At 36.0% G+C, this 22,099-nt stretch overlaps 1 protein-coding gene and 1 pseudogene across 1 annotated transcript; one reads left to right on the forward strand and one right to left on the reverse strand.

Annotated features, from left to right (window-relative positions):
• The first annotated feature begins 4,990 nt into the window (after nucleotides 1-4,990).
• LOC114914736 (uncharacterized) lies at nucleotides 4,991-8,711 on the forward strand (annotated as a pseudogene).
• A 6,450-nt stretch (nucleotides 8,712-15,161) lies between these two features.
• On the reverse strand, nucleotides 15,162-18,618 carry LOC105056544 (uncharacterized). The gene has a single exon (XM_019854479.3). It carries the CDS (start codon nucleotides 18,322-18,324, stop codon nucleotides 15,883-15,885), a length of 2,442 nt encoding a protein of 813 aa, XP_019710038.2. The 5' UTR covers nucleotides 18,325-18,618; the 3' UTR covers nucleotides 15,162-15,882.
• Nucleotides 18,619-22,099: the final 3,481 nt, after the last annotated feature.

Consider the following 22,099-nt stretch of genomic DNA (forward strand, 5'->3'; position numbering starts at 1 on the left):
GGATCTTAGAAAACTTGGTCTAACCACCGAAAGCTTTTTCATCAGAAAAAAAAAAAAAAGAAAAAAAAAAGAAAAAGAAAAAACACTACCAAAAACTTTAAGCTAGCACTTCCAAAGGGAGTAGAGCTTTCTTATATGGAATTGGTAGGTAGCGAGCTAAATGAGTGGGTACCCTCCACCAAGTACCTCTCAATCCCCAAACCTAGCAAAGGTAGGGTTCGATTTTGGGTCACGTTACTCAACTGTCAAGAAAGTTGCCAGCTTGATAAGGTGGCACTATCAAAGAAAAGCATTTTTACTAATCTATTCTCCAATTATAAGACCCATAGTAACAGTACCAAACCTTGTAAATATAATGGTTAAGGCTTAAGTTGTCCGTCATAATTTTGAAGCAGTAATTTATTTAACAACAGAAAATTAATGGAGGGGAACCTCTTCTGGGGTCAATCCTAGAATCTCTTTCCAACAGAAAGACTAATAAGACTGGGATCCTATTTCAATGCTAAGAAAAAATTTTATGACATTGAAATCACTGATTTCATTAAATGATCATTGTTGTGGTGTAGAGTTGAGGGCTTTATTAGTCCCAAATTGGTTATGAATCAAGAAAGACTCTGGTTTATATAGGAGGAGACTATCCTTTCCACGTGAGATGTCTTTTAAAAGACAAAATGATAAGGCTCATGGGTAAGAACAGATAATACCTCATGTGCCGAGTTGTAAGTCCTTGACCGTAATATTGGCACCCATTGTGGGGCCTATGTGCCTCCTTTGGACCGTGGGACTTTTCCCGCTCACACATCAGTTTGTAGTAAAAATAAGGACACTTCCCGTCCATACATAGACTCTCCTACGGACTGTGGTAAAAATAAGGAGGATGGCACCTTCCATCAGTACACAAACTCTTTCAGGGGAGACTCTTCTAGGAGTCTATAGTAATAATAAAGAGGAGGACACCTTCCGTCCATATACAAACTCCCCCTTGACTGAGGGGTTTTGTTATGGTATAAAGTGGGGGACTTTATTAGTCTCACGTTGATTGTGGTGTGGAGCTGTGAGCTCTTAACCATAACATAGCCCCCCAGTCAATGGGGAGTTTATATATGGATGAAAAATATCCTCCTCCTTATTTTTACTACAACCTTTGGGAGAGTCTGTGTACAGATGGGAGATGTCCTCCTCTTTATTTTTACCACAACCCTCTTGGAGGAGTCTGTGTACGGATGAGAGGTGTCCTCCTTATTTTTACTACAATCTCCCAGAAAGAGTTTGTATACGGATGGAAGATGCCCTCTTTCTTTTTACCACAGTCCTCTTGGGGGTCTGTATATGGACGAGAGGTGTTCTTCTCCTTATTTTTTCCATAGTCTCTGGGGGAGTCTATGTTCAGATGGAAGGTGTCCTCCTTATTTTTATTATAAAATAGTGTGTGGGCAAGAGGAGCTCTACAGTCCAAAGGAGGCACATAGGCTCCACGATGGGTGCCAATATTGCGGTTAAGGGCTCCAGCTCGGCACGTGAAGTATTGTTTGTTCTGATCCATAGGCTTCATAGTTTTATCTTTTAAAAGGTGCCTCACATAGGAAGAGTGGTTTTCTTCCATATAAATCAGAGTTTTCTTTGACTCATAACTAATGTGGGACTAATAAAGCCCCCTACTCTATACCACAATAATCATAAATTTCTATTTCAATAAAAAAAAGCTTTGTACCTGTTTAAGATTTGATAAAGTTTGATTGTGATAAATCTCATGGTATGGAGGATACAGACTAAAAGAAGTGGTTCGATTATTGATAAACAGACTGAAAGCTCAAGACTTAACCATAACCAACCACAATATATAAGAATAGATTGAGGCGACAGTAGTAGTTTCAGTGACATATACTCCCAGATATAGGAATGCTATGTTACAGGCCAAAATAAAAGAGATAGCTAATCTGGGTCTAATATGATATAATTATCAGTTTGACAATTGATGTAGGATAACTGTGTTAATGAATGTATGTGGTGGAGAATAACTGATTATTGAAACCACCCAAGAGTAGAATCAAACAGATGGAAAGCATCGAAATAGGTAATTATTATCTTTTAGTATAAGCAGAAATTATACTTTGTAAAAGGCCATTTGACAATCCAAATCAATATATTTCCGATAGAAAATAGGATAGGCAGTACGTATAGATTTTAAAATTTTAAAAATATGCAGTAAAAAATAAATCGGATTAAACTCTTTAACCCCCCATGCAAGATATCAGATCTAAACCTACCTAAGCCCAGAAGAAAGTACATATAATTAATCTGAAATTTGAAAAAAATATGAGATCATATCTCATTACCTTTACGTAGGTAGAAATTCATCGCTTCAGATGATCTCGGATTCGTAGAAGATGGAGTCGCACACGTGTCCGACCTTTACGGATATCTACTAGGATCAATCTCGAACTTTTCTTCTCATAGAAGATTCTTCTTCTCAAAAAGAACCTTGGCCTTGAGGACTCTGATTAACTCTTTTGATCTTAACTGAGAGATCAACTCCTTGATCTGCAGGTTTCTTCTTCTTCTCCTCGATCCTTGATCTCTAAGTCACCAGAACTCCTTCTAGGCATGTGGAAGAGAGAACACCCAACCTTTGGGCATGGAAAGGAAGAATATGAGAGAGAGGAGGTGTGGAGATGGAGATAGGAAAGGCTTTTTTGATGAAAAATCAATACTAAGAAATCCTAGAGACCTCTCTTTAAATAGACATAAGCCTTGACACATATTAGGAACCCTGTCATCTTAAAAAGTAGATCCTTATCTCATAAAAATCATCTACCTTTTAAATATGATTTATGTCAAATAAAATTAGATATAAAAGGTAATTAATCAGCCCTTTTAAGTATATACAATAGCCATCCATGGAATACATGTTAGGTGGTTGGGATGCCAACTCTTGGCGCTCCACAAAGGGATCTCCAGCCATAAGAGATGGGGTATGGACCCCACCCTCTCTCCTTCACACCATGATACATAAGAGGGGGTGGGCCCCTCTAGGATATTGCGCTCAATAATTTTTAAAAAAGAAAAATTACGCCACCTATTCTTCCATCTATTCCACATGCATACTTAGAGATAATTAGGAGATATGGAAGAGATAATGTTAGGATAATTATGGCAACTAATTGACTTAATTAAATCCTCTTGGATTTATAATTAAGAGCCCAATTAAACTCAAATAAATTTAGGTTAGGTTCAAAATTATGGACTTGATCAAATCAAAGTTTCGAGAAGAATTAGGTTTAACCATGTGCTAGCATGATTCTCATAAACCTAATAGAGTTTCAAATAAACCTTAATCCAATTGGAACTTCATATGCCCAATTGATAAATTTGAGATTAAATCTCTTAATGTGTGACCCCATAGATTCCATTCTATCTGGTAGTGAGATATATTATGATCTTTATCATAATATCATCAAAACTCTTTTCGATGGATTGAAATATTTTCAATTCTGCCCTTCGAGGAATTTAAGAGGAATTTAACTCTTGGGACATTAGTGGACCGAACTTGAACTTTTAATTCCTGTTTATCAAATTTAAAATTTTGATCCATTATTAAATCAAGTTTAACTTTCAATCTGGTTGAGATAAAATTTTTCATCTCCCGACTTTCTTAATCTCGGACGAGAAGTAGGTTCGACAGCCAATTTTAGCATGATTCTATCCATGCCATCAGCGGCGGCAGCAATGGTGCTATTCTCTGACCTTCTCTTTGACAGCCGATGATGATAGAGTTGATAGACGCGATCTCTTCTCTCTTTTTTCCCCCATTCTCCCTCTCCCTCCTACCCATCGTCCGTTCTAGCTATGGTTTGTCCTACCCCTCTCTATCTCCTCCCTATTTCTTTGTTGCCATGCCCTGCCAGTGGCTGGTAGCTCCTCCCTATATCTCACTGTCTCCCCTATGGCTGTTGAGAGTAGATTCTAATTCATTTGATTGGGGACAATCCTAGATCGATGAATACAATACTGCAGGTGATAGCGAAAATAATAGAATCATAATAAAATTTTTTCTGTTCTATTTTGTAGATTAGATTAGTCATTCAAGTGACAAGTGCATATATGATGGAGATGTTTATTTATTAAAACAAAAAAGTATAAATGATCAAAAATTATTTTGGTGGCAGATGCACTTCAAATGAACAAATAAAAATAAGCAGAAAAATGACATTTACACACAAGACATTGTTTTATTCTTCTAGAAATATTTATTAGAGTTTTTTTTTCCTCTATGATATGTGTAATTTTGAGTTTGATTTTAGGCATGAGATTGTTAGAGTTGTCAAAGAGATTGGTTTGAATGTCAAAAACTTTAAAATTAGAGATCATGTTGGCATTGGGACATTTAAAAATTCATGTAGAGATTGTGACTATGGTAATGACTTTCTAGAAATCTATTGCTCGAAAGGGCTAGTCCTCACTATCAACAACCTTGATTTAGATGGTTCCATAATGAAAGGAGGATATTCCAGTTGCACAAATAAAGTTTTCACAAAGCTTGTCAATTTCATACTTTATTTTAGATATTATTATTTATGAAATAATATTTTGTTTCTCTAGCTGTAACTTCGCATTCACAATTTTCCTTTTGGATTTTTTGAGATAAATTAGATTGATATATGTTTGTAATATTGCAATGATATTTCTAATATCTATTGTTTGAATTTGATTTGTAATGTAGTATTATGATTGCAAATTTAAGGGGAGGCAAAGAATTTTGCATTAGCTCGACGAATATGGCCAATATAAGATGCTACTTCAGCTACCACACTGAGCTTATTGATACATAGACTTATTGTGATAACCTGAACCAGCTGTATGAATCTTAAAGCGGCCAAAAAAAATATGTCGGAGATGGTAGTCTTCTTCTTCGATTGATTTTGTGAAGAGCTGGAGTCCTAGGGCAACTAGGATCCTGAGGCTCTCTATAAATAAACCCATCTTTCCCCCTATGGTCCTCCATCGGAGATCATTGTGTTCTTCCTCTCTCATTCTCCAGATTTTCATCAGATTTTTTTCTCCATGCTCACCAGAAATTGAGGTCGAAGATGCCGCCAAAACCCAAGGTAAGCCCTGACCTTAGTTACTGGCCATCCACCATTGCCCCACCATTGGTTATACCCTACCACCCATTGTTGAATCTCCGACCATGATGTCGGACCATGACCATAGCCAAAAATCAATGAAAGCCTTCCTCTATTTTCTAAGAAAGAAGGAAAAAATGAAAAAGAAGAGAGAGAAAGAGACACCCTCTCTAGGATTTTTTCTCTCTACTCTCTCTCTTTCTCTTCCCTCTTACTTTCTCTCTCTAGATGATAATTGGATCCTAGTCTATTATTTTCTCTCTCTATTTTCTCTCTTTAAGAAGATCTAGGGACTCCCATATCGAGTCATATCCTCCTCTTCTAGGAATCCATGTTGACTCCAGCAAGATGACCTCGAATTGATTTGGTGCTTCGATGGTCTACTGGACCAATCACTTAGTCAACTATCTTCTTTCATTACTATTTAATTTTATTAAATTTATCAAATAAAAATTTGTTATGATTTAATATTTTCAATAGAATCATTTGATTCTTCTAATGAAGTTTAAGAATCTAAGATGAATAAGGTAAATGGATATTATGCTTCTTATTTATTTTTAAATTAACATATTTTCTATGCATATACTTTGTTGCTGATGAAATCATAATTTTTATAAAATATGAATCGACATATGAGATATGAAAAAATATATTTTTCTATGACAAATGATTCCATGAATATGTTTTATGAAAGTAGTATGTTTACGAAGTATGAAGTTTATTATTTTTCCATCTACATATAATATGTTTTAGATAGCCATAAACGAGTCTCTAAAATTGAGAAGGTCAAAATCCAAAACTAACATCCATAAGAAACATGGCCCCACCAATTGTTATAAAGTTAGCATACAAAATAAGAATTCTATCGATTAAGAAATATGATCCTATTATGGATATAAAATGATCAAATATAGCATGAATATTTATGAGAAATATTTTGAAATATGATATGAATACCTGATAAGAATGATTTATGAATCATATTTATAAAATATTTATGATTTATGTATACATAATTATTTTTATGACTCATTTTATTATGCACCTTATGAAATATTTTATTTTATAATATTTATTATTTTTTAAATATTATATTATTATGAAAAAACTAATGCTTGATCCGGTAAGAATGTGTAGGTGAGCTGGTATAGCTCATACCTCTTATATATATATATATATATATATATATATATATATATATATATATATATATATATATATATAGGAATAAGATTAGAAATGATGGATGATTCAGACTTGGGGATGTGCATGGGAAGCTTGAAAATTTTATAGTTGAAACTTAGTTTATTAAATGATTATGGACTTGTAGTTAACTATTTATAAATTTTAAGATATATGTTTGATTTCTAATTTTGGATTTAGATGCTTTGAACTAATTCTAACTTAATATTAAGGATTTGAATCGAACATCTTTATTACTTTACTTGTGATGCCTTTATTCTATTTTAAAAAAAAAATGAATGTTGGCTTCGAGTTATCGTGGGGTATATCTTTCGGTAGCATAGCCGTATTATGTCTTGATTGTGGGGCATAATACTTATAGAGTCCATATCCATAGAGTAGAAGACAAGGATTGCTGGTACTCTATTTAGCTATTTACTTTGATTTTCATACATCAAGCAGAGTAGGTCATTATTGATTGCATTGTTCTCCTTCTACGAAGATCATGAGAAGGAGGGCTTTCGATTTGGTAACACTTTGGTTCCTTTTGTAGGGATCGACATTGTCCTCATCCTTGGTTTGAGGGTCATGGATGATGAGATTGAGTTGTACAAAAAGCGGAGGGTTCAGTCAAATCTCATCATCTGATTTTTTGATAGTGATCATAAAAGGATGACTAGATATTTAGTAAAAAATAAATTGATATGTCTTGTTGAAAAGTCTGGATTACAAGATGTAGAGGACTTCACTAAGTGTTGAAGTCTTTATCTTTTTATAACTATCCTCTTCCTAACTGTACACTATACAATTCCTAAGATGTTATGTCCATATCTTGACGATTTGGACTATCTAAGATCATCTAGTTGGGGTCTTGTAGTTTTTTCTTTTCTTCAATAGTAGATCTCCAGCTTAGCAGAGAGTATGCATATAAAGAATAGGATTGGAAGAAGCTCTGCTGGTTACATGGACGGATATACATTGGCTCTGATGTTAAGCTTGTCTATGTTTACTTGTAATTTAATTATTTGAAAGTTAATATAATATGAGATATAATTAATTTAGTATGATACACAGTTAATATAGATGGTATGCAATTAATTTATTATGGTACACAGTTAATCTAACATTGATTCAAAATATAATACATACATTGTTCTATTTGTGCAGGCATGGGCTATTAAGCATGCCAACAGTCTTCTCAAAAACCACATACCATCATTCATCTATCCCCATTGTTTGTGTTGGAGTAACGCCCCATTCCCTCGTAAGGTGGAAGCGATCACCGAAGTCATGATTTGAGGTATACATTTTGTATCTAATATCATACATATTTCAAGTTGATGCATGACTAAATTTTTTTATCCTTATCAGGTGATCAAGAAGATAGAGCCTAGGGAGGAGGAATTGCACCTCGTATTACAAGGAAGGCCACTGGGGATGGTTTCGATACGGACTAGGTCTTTACATAATCTGAATTTTTTTTTAATTTTTTGAACTTCACATTTAGTTATATAATTCACATATTATTTTTCATTTGGTACACACTTGTTATATGTCGATACACAGTAGAGTCCATCCTGCACACACATATAATGTTATTGCACGTAATTAATGTCTGTTATATACTTTTTATTCTTTGTAGTATGCAATTATCTTCATGTGGCATACATTTATTTCTATTTTGTATACAGCTATTATGGGCCGGCATACTGTATGGCACACTATGTTTCAATGGTACGCTTAAAATTTTACTATGTTGGAACACATGTATTTTCTTATTGCACATTACTTATTGTATACAATCTTTATGATGTTTTATCGTGTCTCAGATTCCATCATCTAGCCACACCAAACGACATCCTATTGATACTTTAGAGATACGTATGACAATAGTTGAGAGGTTTTTAATTTCTCATGGTTTCTATTTAGAGGACCCTCAATCTATCGAGGATGTTGCAACAGAGGATGCATGAATACCTATCTTTGATAGGAGACTTTTGTGCATTAAGAAGATGCTCCGAGATAATGATTTATTGCCGGTTAATGACATTGCAGGCACGGATACAACTCTTGCTGAGGTGAGTATGATATTGTAGTTATAATATAAAAATTTAGATATGATGTTATTTCTGACCTAAATAATCTTCATTATTAGGTGAGGGTAGAGTATTCTATTGTAGACGAAGAGCCCCATTCAGCTAAAGTGGATCCTAATATCTCTCATAGTACAAAAGCTGTGGAGATATTTTTTATTAATTTATAGTCAAATATATGGTTTTCATATCATAATATGAATGCTTATTGTGTGCCAACATGTTTATCCTTTATCAGGTCAGTTTCGCAGTTGAAGTTGAATGTGACAAGGAATGTGCCACCCCAAAACATGCATCATCACTATGCAGGTGAGCAAAAATGAGAGCTCACGATAGAAAGCCTACCGAGAAGGAAAAGGCTATATCATATTTTTCTAAAATCTATAAACGTGCAAGGAGAAAATAATAGGAGGGGAACATGGGTGAAGGAAGTATGGCCTTAGATAGGAGGAAAACATGGGTGAAGAAAGTATGGCCATAGCTACCATTGAGAGTGATTCAAATAAGTACTTGTCTTCAATTTTGGAGCCTATTACTTCTGCACCTATGGAACTGTGATAGTCAGTTAAGGACCAAGAAGATTCATCCCCTAGAGAGGGTTAGAAATTTTTCATGCATTAATTATTAAAAATTATTGTGACATTTTGTAACTTTGTATCGTATATTTGTATGACATATTTTAAATATTCAATTTATTTACTTAAAATATTTTTTATACTTTATCACTTTTAGCATATTCGAGATTCTAGCACAGTTATAGATATTAAAAGATCAGTGTTTGTGATTTTATCCTCTCTATTTGAGGTTAAGAGATCACAAAACCTTGCTTAGATAATAGTCTCCGGGAGGCCTAACCAGTTGGGTTTGGCTTCGTTTGCGGTGAGCCAACCATTATTATCCGACAAGGACTTATCTAAGATAGCCTGAGAATTGGTAGTCTAACTAAGGACTTATTCCGGGTAGGTCACTTTGGTGATAAGGCATGCAGGGATCCAAACTTTGCCATGGTAAAAAAGATCAGAAGAACTCCTCGAAAACTAACAGGTTGTTCGAATGAATGAATTAGAGATTAAAAATGCACATGAAAAATCAAGAAAGAGAATGGAGGAGAGAAGGGAGAGCGATGGATTGGATACTAAAATTATTGTGGATCTGTACCTCAGCCTCAGCTGTAACATCTTCGATCTGGCTGAGCTATAGGAGATGGACATCCGACAGGTATGCAGATGTGATGGAGAGGTTGTCGGACACCCCATCAATAGTGGTTCTTAACTCTTCAATCTCGGATGATCTATTTTAGATCGTCCTCGACCGACCTATTTCAGATTATCTGCAGATCAACATGCACTCTATAATCTCTATGACCTCAGCTTTGGATGACCTACAATAGCTCGTACACAACCGACCTATTTCAGCTAGTAAGAGGACAAGCACCTGGGCCACGGATTCCAGTACCTTGGCTACAGATGATCTATCATAACTCATCCATGGTCGAGCTAATCTATACATCAGATTCGACCCTCCTTCAAATTGGAAAAGTCCGGTTAGAGTAGAATTCCTCCACGATCGAGTCTTTCATAAAAAAAAATATCTTCTCCAAATCAATCTGTGTGACAAATCTGAAAATCATTAAGACTCTAAGATGGGTACGACTCAAACTCCTTCCCTATAAATTAAAGCTTCGAGATCCTCCAAGGTACGCATCGACTCTTTGCTCTCTCCTTTCATTATTCTTCAATCTTCTGACTTAAATGTCGGAAGGTCCTTACCAGAGAACCCCATCTCGAGTGAGGACTTATTTTGCGGGTGTCCGGGTGAAGCTTTGATAATGGTTTTACCTCGATCATATTCATCTCGAAAACCAACCTCAAAGAGAGATTGGCAGCAACAAAAATCAACTATACCATCCGAATCTCACCACCTCTCCAATCGCTCTTCTTTTGATTATGGTTGGATCTAGTAGAAATCTTTGCCATTCTTTTTCTTGTGTGCAAATCTTTCATACAAATGCACGCTTGCTGGTAATGTTGGTTTAACGGATGATCTCTTTATTTTAATATAAAATAGTAGTTTAGTCGCAGGTAATAAAGAGATATCTTCTACTCAGAGGGTTGTGGTTGATATATCATATGATTAAGAAAGATCAAACCCAAGGATGCATAATTGGTTGTGACAATGTACAACTCTTGCATGCAGTGTAGTTACAAAAGCTTATTTAGGCTCATAATAACCTTGAAGTACTAGAAGAAGACCTCCCAAATTTATCTATGCTGGCCATTCTAAATGTCAGTCGCAATAAATTTCCTTGCCTTCCAGCCGCCATTGGAGAGCCGTCTTTCTGCAGACTCGATGAAAACTTCATGTAGCAGCTGTCATCTGGTAAAAACTTCGTACCTTCCAGAAGCTATATTCTCTAATTTCTGACACTTCTGCCACTTGTTCATCAGGCTTGCTTTGTTAAAATTACTGGATTTTTATTTTAACTCCATAACCAGTATCCCTGAAGAGATCGGCTCAGCAACTTCGTCGGTTAAGTAGGAGCAACACCATTGCAGACACAGGATGCAAATAAAGGAATGCTGCAGTACAAACACTTGGCAGTTTGTTTCAGTATCAAAACCATGATGTAAATAAAAGACCGTTGAATTATCCAAAAAAAATATTTGTAAAATTTTTTGTCAGAGTATTTGGATGGTGAATAAACCAGGAGTTTTCAATTTTCAATACAAGTGAAAGATTATATGCGAAGTTTGCTGTCCTTCTAACTATGATGCCCAATTTGTCTTAGCAACGGATCTGCTACAAGAATTTGTATTCTATAGTGATGTTGGATTCATTGAATCTATTGCGATTTTAGCAAGAGCACAACCATTAATGAGCAGGTGTGATGTTGGTACCTGAAGATGCCTAGCCCTAAAGACATAGGACAGTTGGCTGTGCATTGCCTCTGAGTATAGTGATAGAGGGTACCATGTATCAAGTAAGTGAAATAGGATTGAATGACAAAGGATACTTGTAAGTGAATGAAAGGAAGCCTAGCAAAGGGGAAGCTCAGAGAAGGCAGAATTGTTATGTTCACAACTGTGCTGACCTCCTGAATTTACAGGGTTCTCTAGAATTAATAACCAAACACTTGTGAAAACTCAAGACTTAGAATAAGCGATTTCAGGAGAATAATTAATTTTGCACATTAAAACAGCCATGTAAACTCAAATGCTTCGTGCTCCTACCTTATATAAATCTGTAACTTCTTTTTGGTAATAAATTTCTGAAAGATAATACAAGACTTAAGAAATAAGAACAGACAAATTCTGAACTGTTCTTAGAAAACTTAAACAAAATTTCTCTAATAGCCAAGATAATAACGTAAAGCAACAAAAAGGCAGATCTTATCCCTAAAAAAATTTTATTTCATATTAATGGCCAATCATTTTTGACTACTTTAAGGATATCTCTAAACCATACCCCAAATGCAAATGCCTGACAATATTATCTGATGGTATCAGCTACCATGTGCATGCTATGTAGGTTTTATATGTTGAGTTCATCAGCACAGACTATATTGAGATAGTGCATAGCCGGTGATTAATTCAACTGAAGAAGCTTATATCCGCATTGATGTCTCAGAATTGTTCGAATTTAGTTAAAAAAATCCTCAAGCATATGACATTCCAAGATTCTTCAAGATGTTTACTTGTTTGAACTCATATTATCAAAAGGATTAAGAGAACCATCAAAAATTATAGGACTGAAGTTTGTTTCCTGGACATAGGACATCTTTAGTAAGCCAAGAAGCCTCAAATGTATTTGGCCTAAATTTCAGTTTTAGAGGTGGATTAAAGGAGTAGAAGAATACAAGCCCTTATCTATATTTTTATCTATGCCACCCTCACTTCGTGACCAAAGTTCAATGCATGTGAGAACACAGAGAACATAAAAAAGGGGGTGCTTCCAAGTTTCAATATTAACAAAAGCAGCAAAACAAAAAGTTGGGTTAAAACACCAATATAACTAAAACATTTCTCTTTAGCTTCTTAGGAAACTTTTAGCATTGTAAAATCAAGTCTGCTATCAAAAGAAAATATATGAATACTCATCTTAATTGAGAATTGACATTGTCCAACATTATTTATAACAGCCTAAGCACCTAAAATATCAGATAGGCAATTCAATGGCAACAGTCCATGGTTTTATGTTAATTCATGTTTTAACAACCTATGCTCTGTCGAATTTTGGTTACTTTTCAAGATCTGCATGACCACGCAAATCAATTCTCAATCTGTATGCACCATAACATATTTTGGCAGTTCAGCTCTATCAGCACTGTCATTTTGTTTCCTCTAGATGCAAGGATTGAAGCATTAAAAAATCAGAAAGTAAATACATAATAAGTTTAATCTTGAGTCACAAATCAAAAGACTTCAGTAGCAACAGGGGTATACCTGCTCTCTTTTTTCAAGTCAAGCGGCACAAAATTCACCATCAGAAATCATCAACCTATACAAACACCAGCAAAAGACAGATAAATTTTATGATCAGAATAGAAAAAATAAGATATATATAAAAACCACATTTTGATGCTCCACAGCTGGACTGATTCCATTCTGAAAGAGTACCAGTCAATCATAGGAGATAAATGATGAGGAGGATTTTGCAATCACCCAGATTTAGGCACCTCAAAGACACCCTAGAAAAGATGAACTGCTTTCATTTAATATAGGGATCAATTCAGGTTATCCAGTAAGATGTAAAAGAAATTACCATGCCCATTATTGAGAAGAATTCTCCAAAAAAAAAAAAAAAAAGTTATGCCAAGGTTTCTTGCAATATTACCAACAACAATTCTTCTCTTGAGAACATAACTGTGAATTGGATCTCTTCAATATTAGTATTATAAGGTGCTCCTAATGGTAAGTTCCATAAACTTCACTTGCCTTCCACTGGGTTGAGATCTATTGATTGTCATCCTACAGGCTATTTTTAAAATCATACTACGAATATATTGAAATTCAATTGTCGCAAGGCTGTTCCATGTGAAACTTACCACATGGGGCACATCATGGTATAATCATCTATTCCCCTTCCATCCATGAGTAATAAATATGTACAAGGAAGTTTGAATCTCAATTGCTAAAATAGTTCAGAAGATACTATAACTGCAGGTTGCATAAAACAATGATATCCACAATTTCACTGGAGGGAAAATTCTGGCTACAAGCTTCGACAGAACCTTGCTGCCACCAAAATTAAACAGAAGATATGAAGAATGCATTTTCAACATGAGGCAGCAGTCCAATTAATTACCTACAGTATATGATATGGTAGTTTGATTATAATATAGGAGCCATAACAGAAACCCTTAAGTTTTGCATATGATCTGTCAAAAGTTTGCGCAATATAATAATTGTAGATTAAGATGTGTTAAACAAGTACTGAAACTGCTCCCCACCAGCTTGGTATCACCTATTGCCACTAGGGCAAGAGGGCGAGGGTTCGATTTTGGTTGGAGTCATTTATGAAGGGTTGGGTGGGAATAAGGATAGAATGGCCAGGATTGTCCCTTCTTTATTCTTCTTTTTTTTTTAAAAAAAAAATCCTTTTGGAAAAGTTAAGCAGTAACAGCTTTGTCACAGTAGCATTGCTTCTTTTTGAAAACACTAGCAGTGGATATTTTGATGCATTAAACATATAGAAATTGATTGCTATATGACTCTTGTTTAACTAGATTAAATAAAGTCAGACTGCCAATCCAATATATATGCAGTGAATCTGGGTCACAATTGCCATTAATTAGTTGCTCTGGATACAATTGTGAGAAGCAATTCTTTGCCAAAGCTTTTGATTTTGCTTTGCAATAAGTTTAGTAACACTCCACTACCTCTTTGCAGGCATGCCTTCAAAGTACATGTACATCCCATCATAACTGCAAGTTGACAATAAAAGCCATGATCTCCTCTAGATCAGGACACCCCCCTCCTTGGCAATCCCAATAATGTGTCCAATAAGGTGATGTTTAACAGGGCAGCCAGTTTTGAAAGACTTTTAATTAAAAGATGGTCACTGCAGAAGATTTCATGGCATCTTCAAGTTGTTCCCTGCCAAACATCTATACCTTCTTTCCACACAATGAAAGTGAACAATCAGCAAAACTGGTAGGCTGAAATTCCAGCAATGAATCAATGAATATATTGTTACTCAATAAGACCTCCTAAGGAAGATCTATTTAATATGATATCACATCCATCTTTCAAGAATAAAATTAACATTTGAGAAGCAATAATGCTTTGAGAGAAAATCTTTGCTCCTTTTTTTTTTGAAGAATATATGCAGCCTTATCTCATTTTTTCCGGCAACCCACAAATAATAGTATCGTACAAGACAATCTGCAGAGCAATAGTAAAATATTAGCCTCATTGAACAATCTTTCCTATAGAAAGCCATTTTATAATAGGCTAAGAGACAATGCTATATTGACAACTTCTGTCACAGATAAGCATCAAAACTGTTCAATCAGGAAATATTTAGCAGCATTATCTTTTTATATAAGGTCTCAACTCAAGATTCCCTAGTTAGCAAACTTGGAAAGTTGGTGAACACATAGCAGGAAAACTATCACTGTCAATAAACTTCTAAGGTTATCATCACATTTTAGCATATAGAGTAGTAAGTGGCAGTGGCAGACAAGTTCAAATCATAATTTGTAGCTTACAGTAAAGGAAGTAAACAATACTACACCACAGTACAGTAAAGGAAATAGACAGTATTACACAATGGCAAAGGAGATGAACAGTAAAAGCATAAACAGGAGTACTCTGAACATTCATCAACAGCTGAAATTGAACCGAGATAATAAGTATAAATAAGGCCAAACCCCAATTGATCACAACCAGTGGCCTATTTCATCACTACAACTGAAGGTGCCTGTTATACCAAACTCGCAAGAATGTCTGCATGAATTTGCATCCTCATTGCTTGTCACACTGGACACAAATGTGAGCTGCAATCCATGCCAAATATCAGCACAATCCTTCCAATAAGTTCAGTGACGGCGGACTTTTGCATTTCACCCTTCAGATTCACTACAATTCTACCATTATCTTCCAAGAACAGGTAGAACTCATCTCTTCATTTGCTCAAAAGCAAGCACGACCAAATTCAGATGCCTGGCTTCCCCTCTCAATGGTGGCCATCACAATGTCATTGTCCAAGGCAGAAGACAATCATTTGCCACAGCCCTTCCCATAACCATGATGTCCCCAGTTCCCTGACAATGCCACTGGAGTAGGTCCATGGACATACAAAACCTGCTTCTAGAACCATAATTCCTAAAAGGGCTGGATCTGGCATTTGAGGCTAAATTTTATACAACAGTTTGTCGACACATGTGATAGAATCATATCTCACCGAAAAGGCATTCTTAGTTGAAATATCCATCTGTTATACAATTATTAGCAAACTCATATTAATGATTCATGGTGACTTCATCACTTTGCACAATGCCCGGAAAAATCTGGGAGCAACTTCAAATAATCACGATATTGTCCATCCTTCGATAACACCTTGAATATCTGAGCAACAGTCGATGCCTCAAAAGAAAAGCTTTGCTCCTTCATTTTTCTAATAATTTCCATTGCTTTTTCTATCTCATCTTTCTCCAGCAAACAACGAACCATGGTATTGAACATGATAGAATCTGCAGGACAACCAGATTTCTCCATGTCCAAGAGCAAATAATCAACCTCATGAGACAACCCTTCCTTTATTAGTCCTTTCACCATTATTGTATATGTAATAATTGTTGGCTTCAAATCTTTGTCACGGATACTATTGAAGAGATTTTTGGCTTCATTGATTTTACCAGCTTTAAACAAACCATCAATTAGGGTGGTGAAAGAGATAATGTTGAGGTTAACATCAGATGATAATGCATCTTGAAATAGCTTTATAGCTTCATCAACACACCGGTTTTTGCAAAGCCCATCTAAGATTGTGTTGTATGTGTAAAGGTCTGGACATACCCTAGCAGCAAGCATCTTGTCAAAGAATTTTTCAGCATCAGTAATCCTACCAAGACGGTACATTCCAACTAATATGATGTTGTATACAATTGTTGTATGCTGCACTCCATGATCGGGCATTGCATTAAAGAGACTCAGAGCCTTATCAATCCTACACCTTTTGCAATATCCATCAATTAATATATTGTATGTTACAGCATTGGGCTTATGGCCTTTTGAAACCATCGAATCATAAACTCTCACTGCATCATTCATTCGCCCCACCATACAGTAACCATCCATTAGTGTATTATAAGTAACAATATTAGGCTCCATACCTCCACTAATCATCTTTTCCAATAATCTATGTGCCTCTTGAACCTTTCCTTCTTTACATATGAAATTGATCAGTGTACTGAGTGTCACGATATCAGGATGGATTCTCTGCTCTATCATTTCATTAAGCAATTGAAAAGCTTCTTTCCACTTCCCAAGTCTACCAAAACCACATATTATAGAGTTGTAAGTGATTACATTTGGTTGGATCCCTTGTGCAACCATCTCATTAAGGAGGCTTCCAACATCCTCCATTCTTCCAAGGTGGCATAGTCCATCTAGTAAAGTACTATAGGTAACAACATTAGGCTTCAAACCTTGCTGTTGCATTTTCTTGAATAGCTCCACAGCCCCATCAATTTTTTGATTCTTCACGAATCCATTAATCAAAGCAGAGTATGTATGACAATTAGGACAAAGACCTTTACCTGACATGGAATCAAAGACTTTTCTTGCATCTGCGAGACGGCCCTCATGACAATATCCTTGCACCAATATAGTATATGAGATCACGCTAGGTTTTTCACCTTTTTCATTCATCAAATCAAGTAGTTTATGAGCTTCTGCAGTCTTTTTATGCTTGCAAAGTGAATCCATCAGTATGCCGAATGTCACCACATTAGGCAAAAGGCCTCGATCGACCATTTCCTTGAAGATATTGACTGCCTCTTTCCAGCGACCTAAAGTGGAATGCCCATGAATAATGCTGGTGTAAGTGCGAACATCCGGGGCAACACCAGCATGAGTCATTTCATCGATCAATTTGAGAGCCTTGCTTACAGCTCCATCTTTGCAAAGGTAGTCGATAATTGTGCCATACGTAAACACATTAGGCTTGCAACTACCACCCAAGGTGGCCATTTTCTGATGCAGCTCCAGTGCCAAGCCCATGCTACCAGTGCTGCACAGCCCCTTGATAAGAACACTGTATGAGAACACATCAGGTTCACATCCCATCAGAGACATTCTATCGAATATCATGGTTGCTTCGCTTACCCCCTTCTCGGAGCAGAGACCATCGACAAGAGACCTGAAAATTATGGCGTTGGGGACATGGCCACGTTTCAGGAGGTCCCCGAAGACGCCGAAGCCCAAATCCACCCAATTCATGCGACAGCAGCATTTGATAAGGACTCCATATGTGTGGATGCTGGGCGGGATTCCTTGCATTTGATTTAGTTTGTTATATAGAGAGAGAACAGTTGGGTAATGTTTCATTCGACAGATGGCGTTGAGGAGGACGTTGATGGCATAGATGGAGGGTTTCGGGCTCACATTCGCTGCCGTCTCAAACAAATCGAGCGCATCTTCGATTGTAAAAGCCTCCGATCGACATCGTTCAGTCACCAGGCTTTCCAAGTGCAGATTTCCACCCCGGATGTTCTCGTTGGGGGCGGTTTCACGAGAAGATGATGCAGCAATCCTTCCAGAAGATGGTGGAAGAATGACACCGTGCTCAGTTCGAAAGGCAGCGGCATCTCTCGCTGAAGAAGAGACGGGTAAGGAGGCGAGCAACGAAGAAGTCCTCCGCATCCCAGTATCTCTTTCAACCGAAAGAAAAAAAATTACACAGATCCACCAGGTGTTTGTCATTTTGTCCTCTCTCTTTTAACTGAAATGAGATCACTATACTCCGGTCAGCTAACGGTTGGTATCCGGCAAGGACTCATCCAGGAAACCGAAACGAACCGTCAAGACACTTGACCGCTTATTTTGATATCCAAACCCGGATGTTAGAGCCTGACCCTTTGCACCAACCCAGATCCTTTAGCAGGTCTGAAGTTCCATATCTTCTCCCAAAGATCCTTCATGGTGAAAGTTCTCATGGTGGGCTAGCATAAGCTTCTCTTATTTCCCTCTGATTAAGATCACACCCAAGTGCATGAATATTAAGCTCGGTTTTCCCCTGTAACCAAGGATTTGAAGCATAAAAAATCGGAAGAGTGTACATACATACTAATCTTAATCTTTTGAGTCGCAAATCAAAAGATTGCATGAGTAATAAGGGTATACCTGCTCTCTTTTCTCAAGTCAAGGGGCACAAAAATTCACCATACTGAAGACATCAACCTACACAAAATCCTGACAGATATACATGAATCGTATATGATCAGCATTGGAAAAAATATACATATAAAGAGCACAGTTTATGCTACAGGCTGGACTGCTTTCATTTTGAAAGAGTAGCAGTCAGTCGCATGAAAAAAATGATGAGGATTACGGCAACTCACAAACATCCTAGCAAAGATGAACTGCTTTCATTTAATAAAGAGGCTAGTTCAGTTTATGTTGTAAGATGTAAAAGAAGTTATTGTACCCATTATAGAGAAGAATTCTAAAAACAAATTATAACAAGGTTTCTTGCAATATTACCGGCAACAATTCCTCGATCGAGGATAGAACGATAGTGCGGATTTTTCTTCAATATTGGTACTATGAGGAACTCCTATTGGTAAGCTCTATAAAATTCTCTTGCTTTCAACTGGGTTGAAATCCATAGATTCTTATCCTACTAGCTATTTTCAAAATCATAGTATGAATATATCAAAATTCAATGGTAGAAAGTGTAAGAACCCATATTTTTAAAATTTTCTAGCATGAATCTTAGAGTAAAGAACAAAAAAAAAAAAAAAATCAAAATCTGATCCTCCCCTACACGACACTCAAAGTAAAAAAAAAAAGAAGAAATTTCACGCGCACAGCGTGTGAGGCAGGGGAAGGAAGACTCCTATTGAGAGTCTTCCTCTTCTCTGACTATGGTTGGGAAATAGGGGTTTTAAGGGCTTCAAAATATGAATTAAAACCTAGAATCCTATCTATAAAAGGGCTCCCTTCCTCCTTTGGATTCCATCCCAAAATCTTGAGAAATCGCTGCCGATTTTCAAGAAGTTTCATCGAGTTTTTTTCCATGGATCCGTCAAAAATAGGTTGCCGGAATCACTTGTTTAGCCTTATCGGAGTTAAGGTAACGACCTCAGTCCTTTCCTTCTTTCTTCTTCGAGTTGTTTGCCACCATCTTGCTTGTTTTATGGTTGATGAATTATCGATTTTTTTTTAAAATCGAATCTCCTATTTCATGCCCTTATCTGTGTTCCTCCGATCACCACCAACCGTCGGATGCCGTCTTGGACCACCGACCATCGTCGCTAGTCATGCCCATGCTCGGATTGCAACAAGCTAGAGCCATTGTCACTGTCGGTTATGGCGCTGCCATGGGTGTGGCCGACCTAAGTCACCATCCCCTTCCCCTATTTCAACGAAGAACGGAAGAAAAAAAAATGAGAAGAAAGAAAAAAAGAAAAAAAAAGAAAGAGAAAAAGAGAAGAAAAGAGAAAATATAAAAGATTGAGAGCTTCTCTCTCTCCTCTCTCTACTTTTCTCTCTCCAATTTCTTTTTCTAAAAATTTCTTTTTCTAAAATTTTCTTTCTTTATAATTTTCGCTCTCTAAAAATCTTATGGATCAATGGAGGATCCAGATATCTACGTAATCCAAATCGATTGGTTGATCCTAGGAGAGTCATGTACTTATAATATTTATTGATTTTTTTATAATTTTTTATTCTTAATCGCACATAATTTTTATGTTTAATCCTGATCATGTAGAGATGCGATTGTCTGCATAAGATGCCAAGCAAAATATTTTATTTTCAAAATTCATAAATCAAAGAGTTCATTGATTGTTCGGTGTAGATCAATCACCAGTAGAGGTAAGAATCCCTGTACATGATCAGTATTATATATACTATTTTTATTGTTGGATTTGTACCGTTAGTTTTATGTTGTTGAACTTGTGTTGATGGATTTATCATGTTTCAGATACCATTATTTATTAAATTTTAGCATGAATGCCTTATGTGTGGACTATATATATATATCCATGATTGATTATATGAGCATGCGGATATGATATACTCAATTTGATCAATTGTAAACTAGAAATCGATATGATGAAAGTAACCTAAATAACTTGATGAAAAAGATATGGTTTGGACTAGCCTCATCATGTGGAATAACCTGCCAAGAGCTTATACCTGGAACAGCCTCCATGGGCTTATACGTGAATCAATCGGCCAGAAGCTCATGTTTGGAACAGTCCGTCAAGAGAACTTATGCCTAGGACAGTCTCCATCGGCTTTTATACGTGGGACAGTCGGTCAGGAGCTCATCTTGGGACAGTTCATCAAGAGTTTATGCCTGGGACAGTCTTTATGACTTAAGCGAGATATTTAGATTAGATGGAGATTGAGGCATGATCTCGGTTAGTCCAGAGTCGGAAAAAAAAAGATTAAAGATCATGTAATTTTGAAAAGAGAAATAAAGGACAAGACATGAAAATAATGCTGAATAAAAGTGTTTCATCCGTTAATATATGATGATACATCTCTTTTGACAAGACAGATAATTTATGGATGTTTACAGTATTCTAGATATTGAACATGAGATTTTATGTTTTATTGCTTATCCTTATTTTTAGATTATATTATTATATTGATGTGATATGCAAAATTTTTACTAGGCTGTAAAGCTCACACCCCTCTATTCTCTTTTTTTCTTTTCAGAATTGCAGGATGCTCATAATTAGCTATGATTTGGATTTACGAGTGAGCGGATGCATAGATAGAGTGTCATTGATACCTAATTAGATGATTGAAAAAATTCAATTTGTAATTATGCAAATTTCACTAATTATTGAAATTAGACATTATGAATGTTGAGGTTATAATGAATTATTTTTGAACCTTGCATATTCTTTAGGGTATGCCCTAAGGAGTGTGCGGTCATCACGTATCCGATCCGAATATTGGATTCGGGGCGTGATAGAAAGGCTGTTCCATGTGAAACAATGTGAAGCACATCATGTTATAATCGTATGTTCCCCTTCCATCTATGAGTAATAAATATGTTCAAAGAAATTTGAATCTCAATTGCTTAAATAATTTAGAAGATACTTTAACTGTAGATTGCATGCAACAATAATATCTACAATTTTAGAGGAGAGAAATTTCTGGCGATAAGCTTTGACAGACCCTTGCTATCACCAAAATTAAATAGATGAAATGAAAAATATATTTTCAAGCAGTCCGATTAATTGCCTATAGTATATAATATGGTAATTTGATTGTAATATAGGAGCCATGATAGAAACCCTAAGCTTTGCATATGATTTGTCGAAAGTTGTGCAATCTAATATTTGCAGATTATTATAAATTATAAATCTAAAGTTTACAGTTACATGAGAGCTATTAAAAATTTGAGATACTTCATGACATAAGAAGAAAATAAATAATAACCACAATAAGAAGAAAATATATGCAAATTCATTTATAAATTTTTTCAGTTTCTGTTCTTAAGCATGCCAATTCTGCC

Source organism: Elaeis guineensis, chromosome 13 (genome assembly GCF_000442705.2).
Source record: "Elaeis guineensis isolate ETL-2024a chromosome 13, EG11, whole genome shotgun sequence".
Taxonomy (NCBI): Eukaryota; Viridiplantae; Streptophyta; class Magnoliopsida; order Arecales; family Arecaceae; genus Elaeis; species Elaeis guineensis.

What these genes read in the sequence shown, in the direction of transcription:
- LOC105056544 (XM_019854479.3), bottom strand. Translation starts at nt 18,324, where the DNA reads ATGACAAACACCTGGTGGATCTGTGTAATTTTTTTTCTTTCGGTTGAA.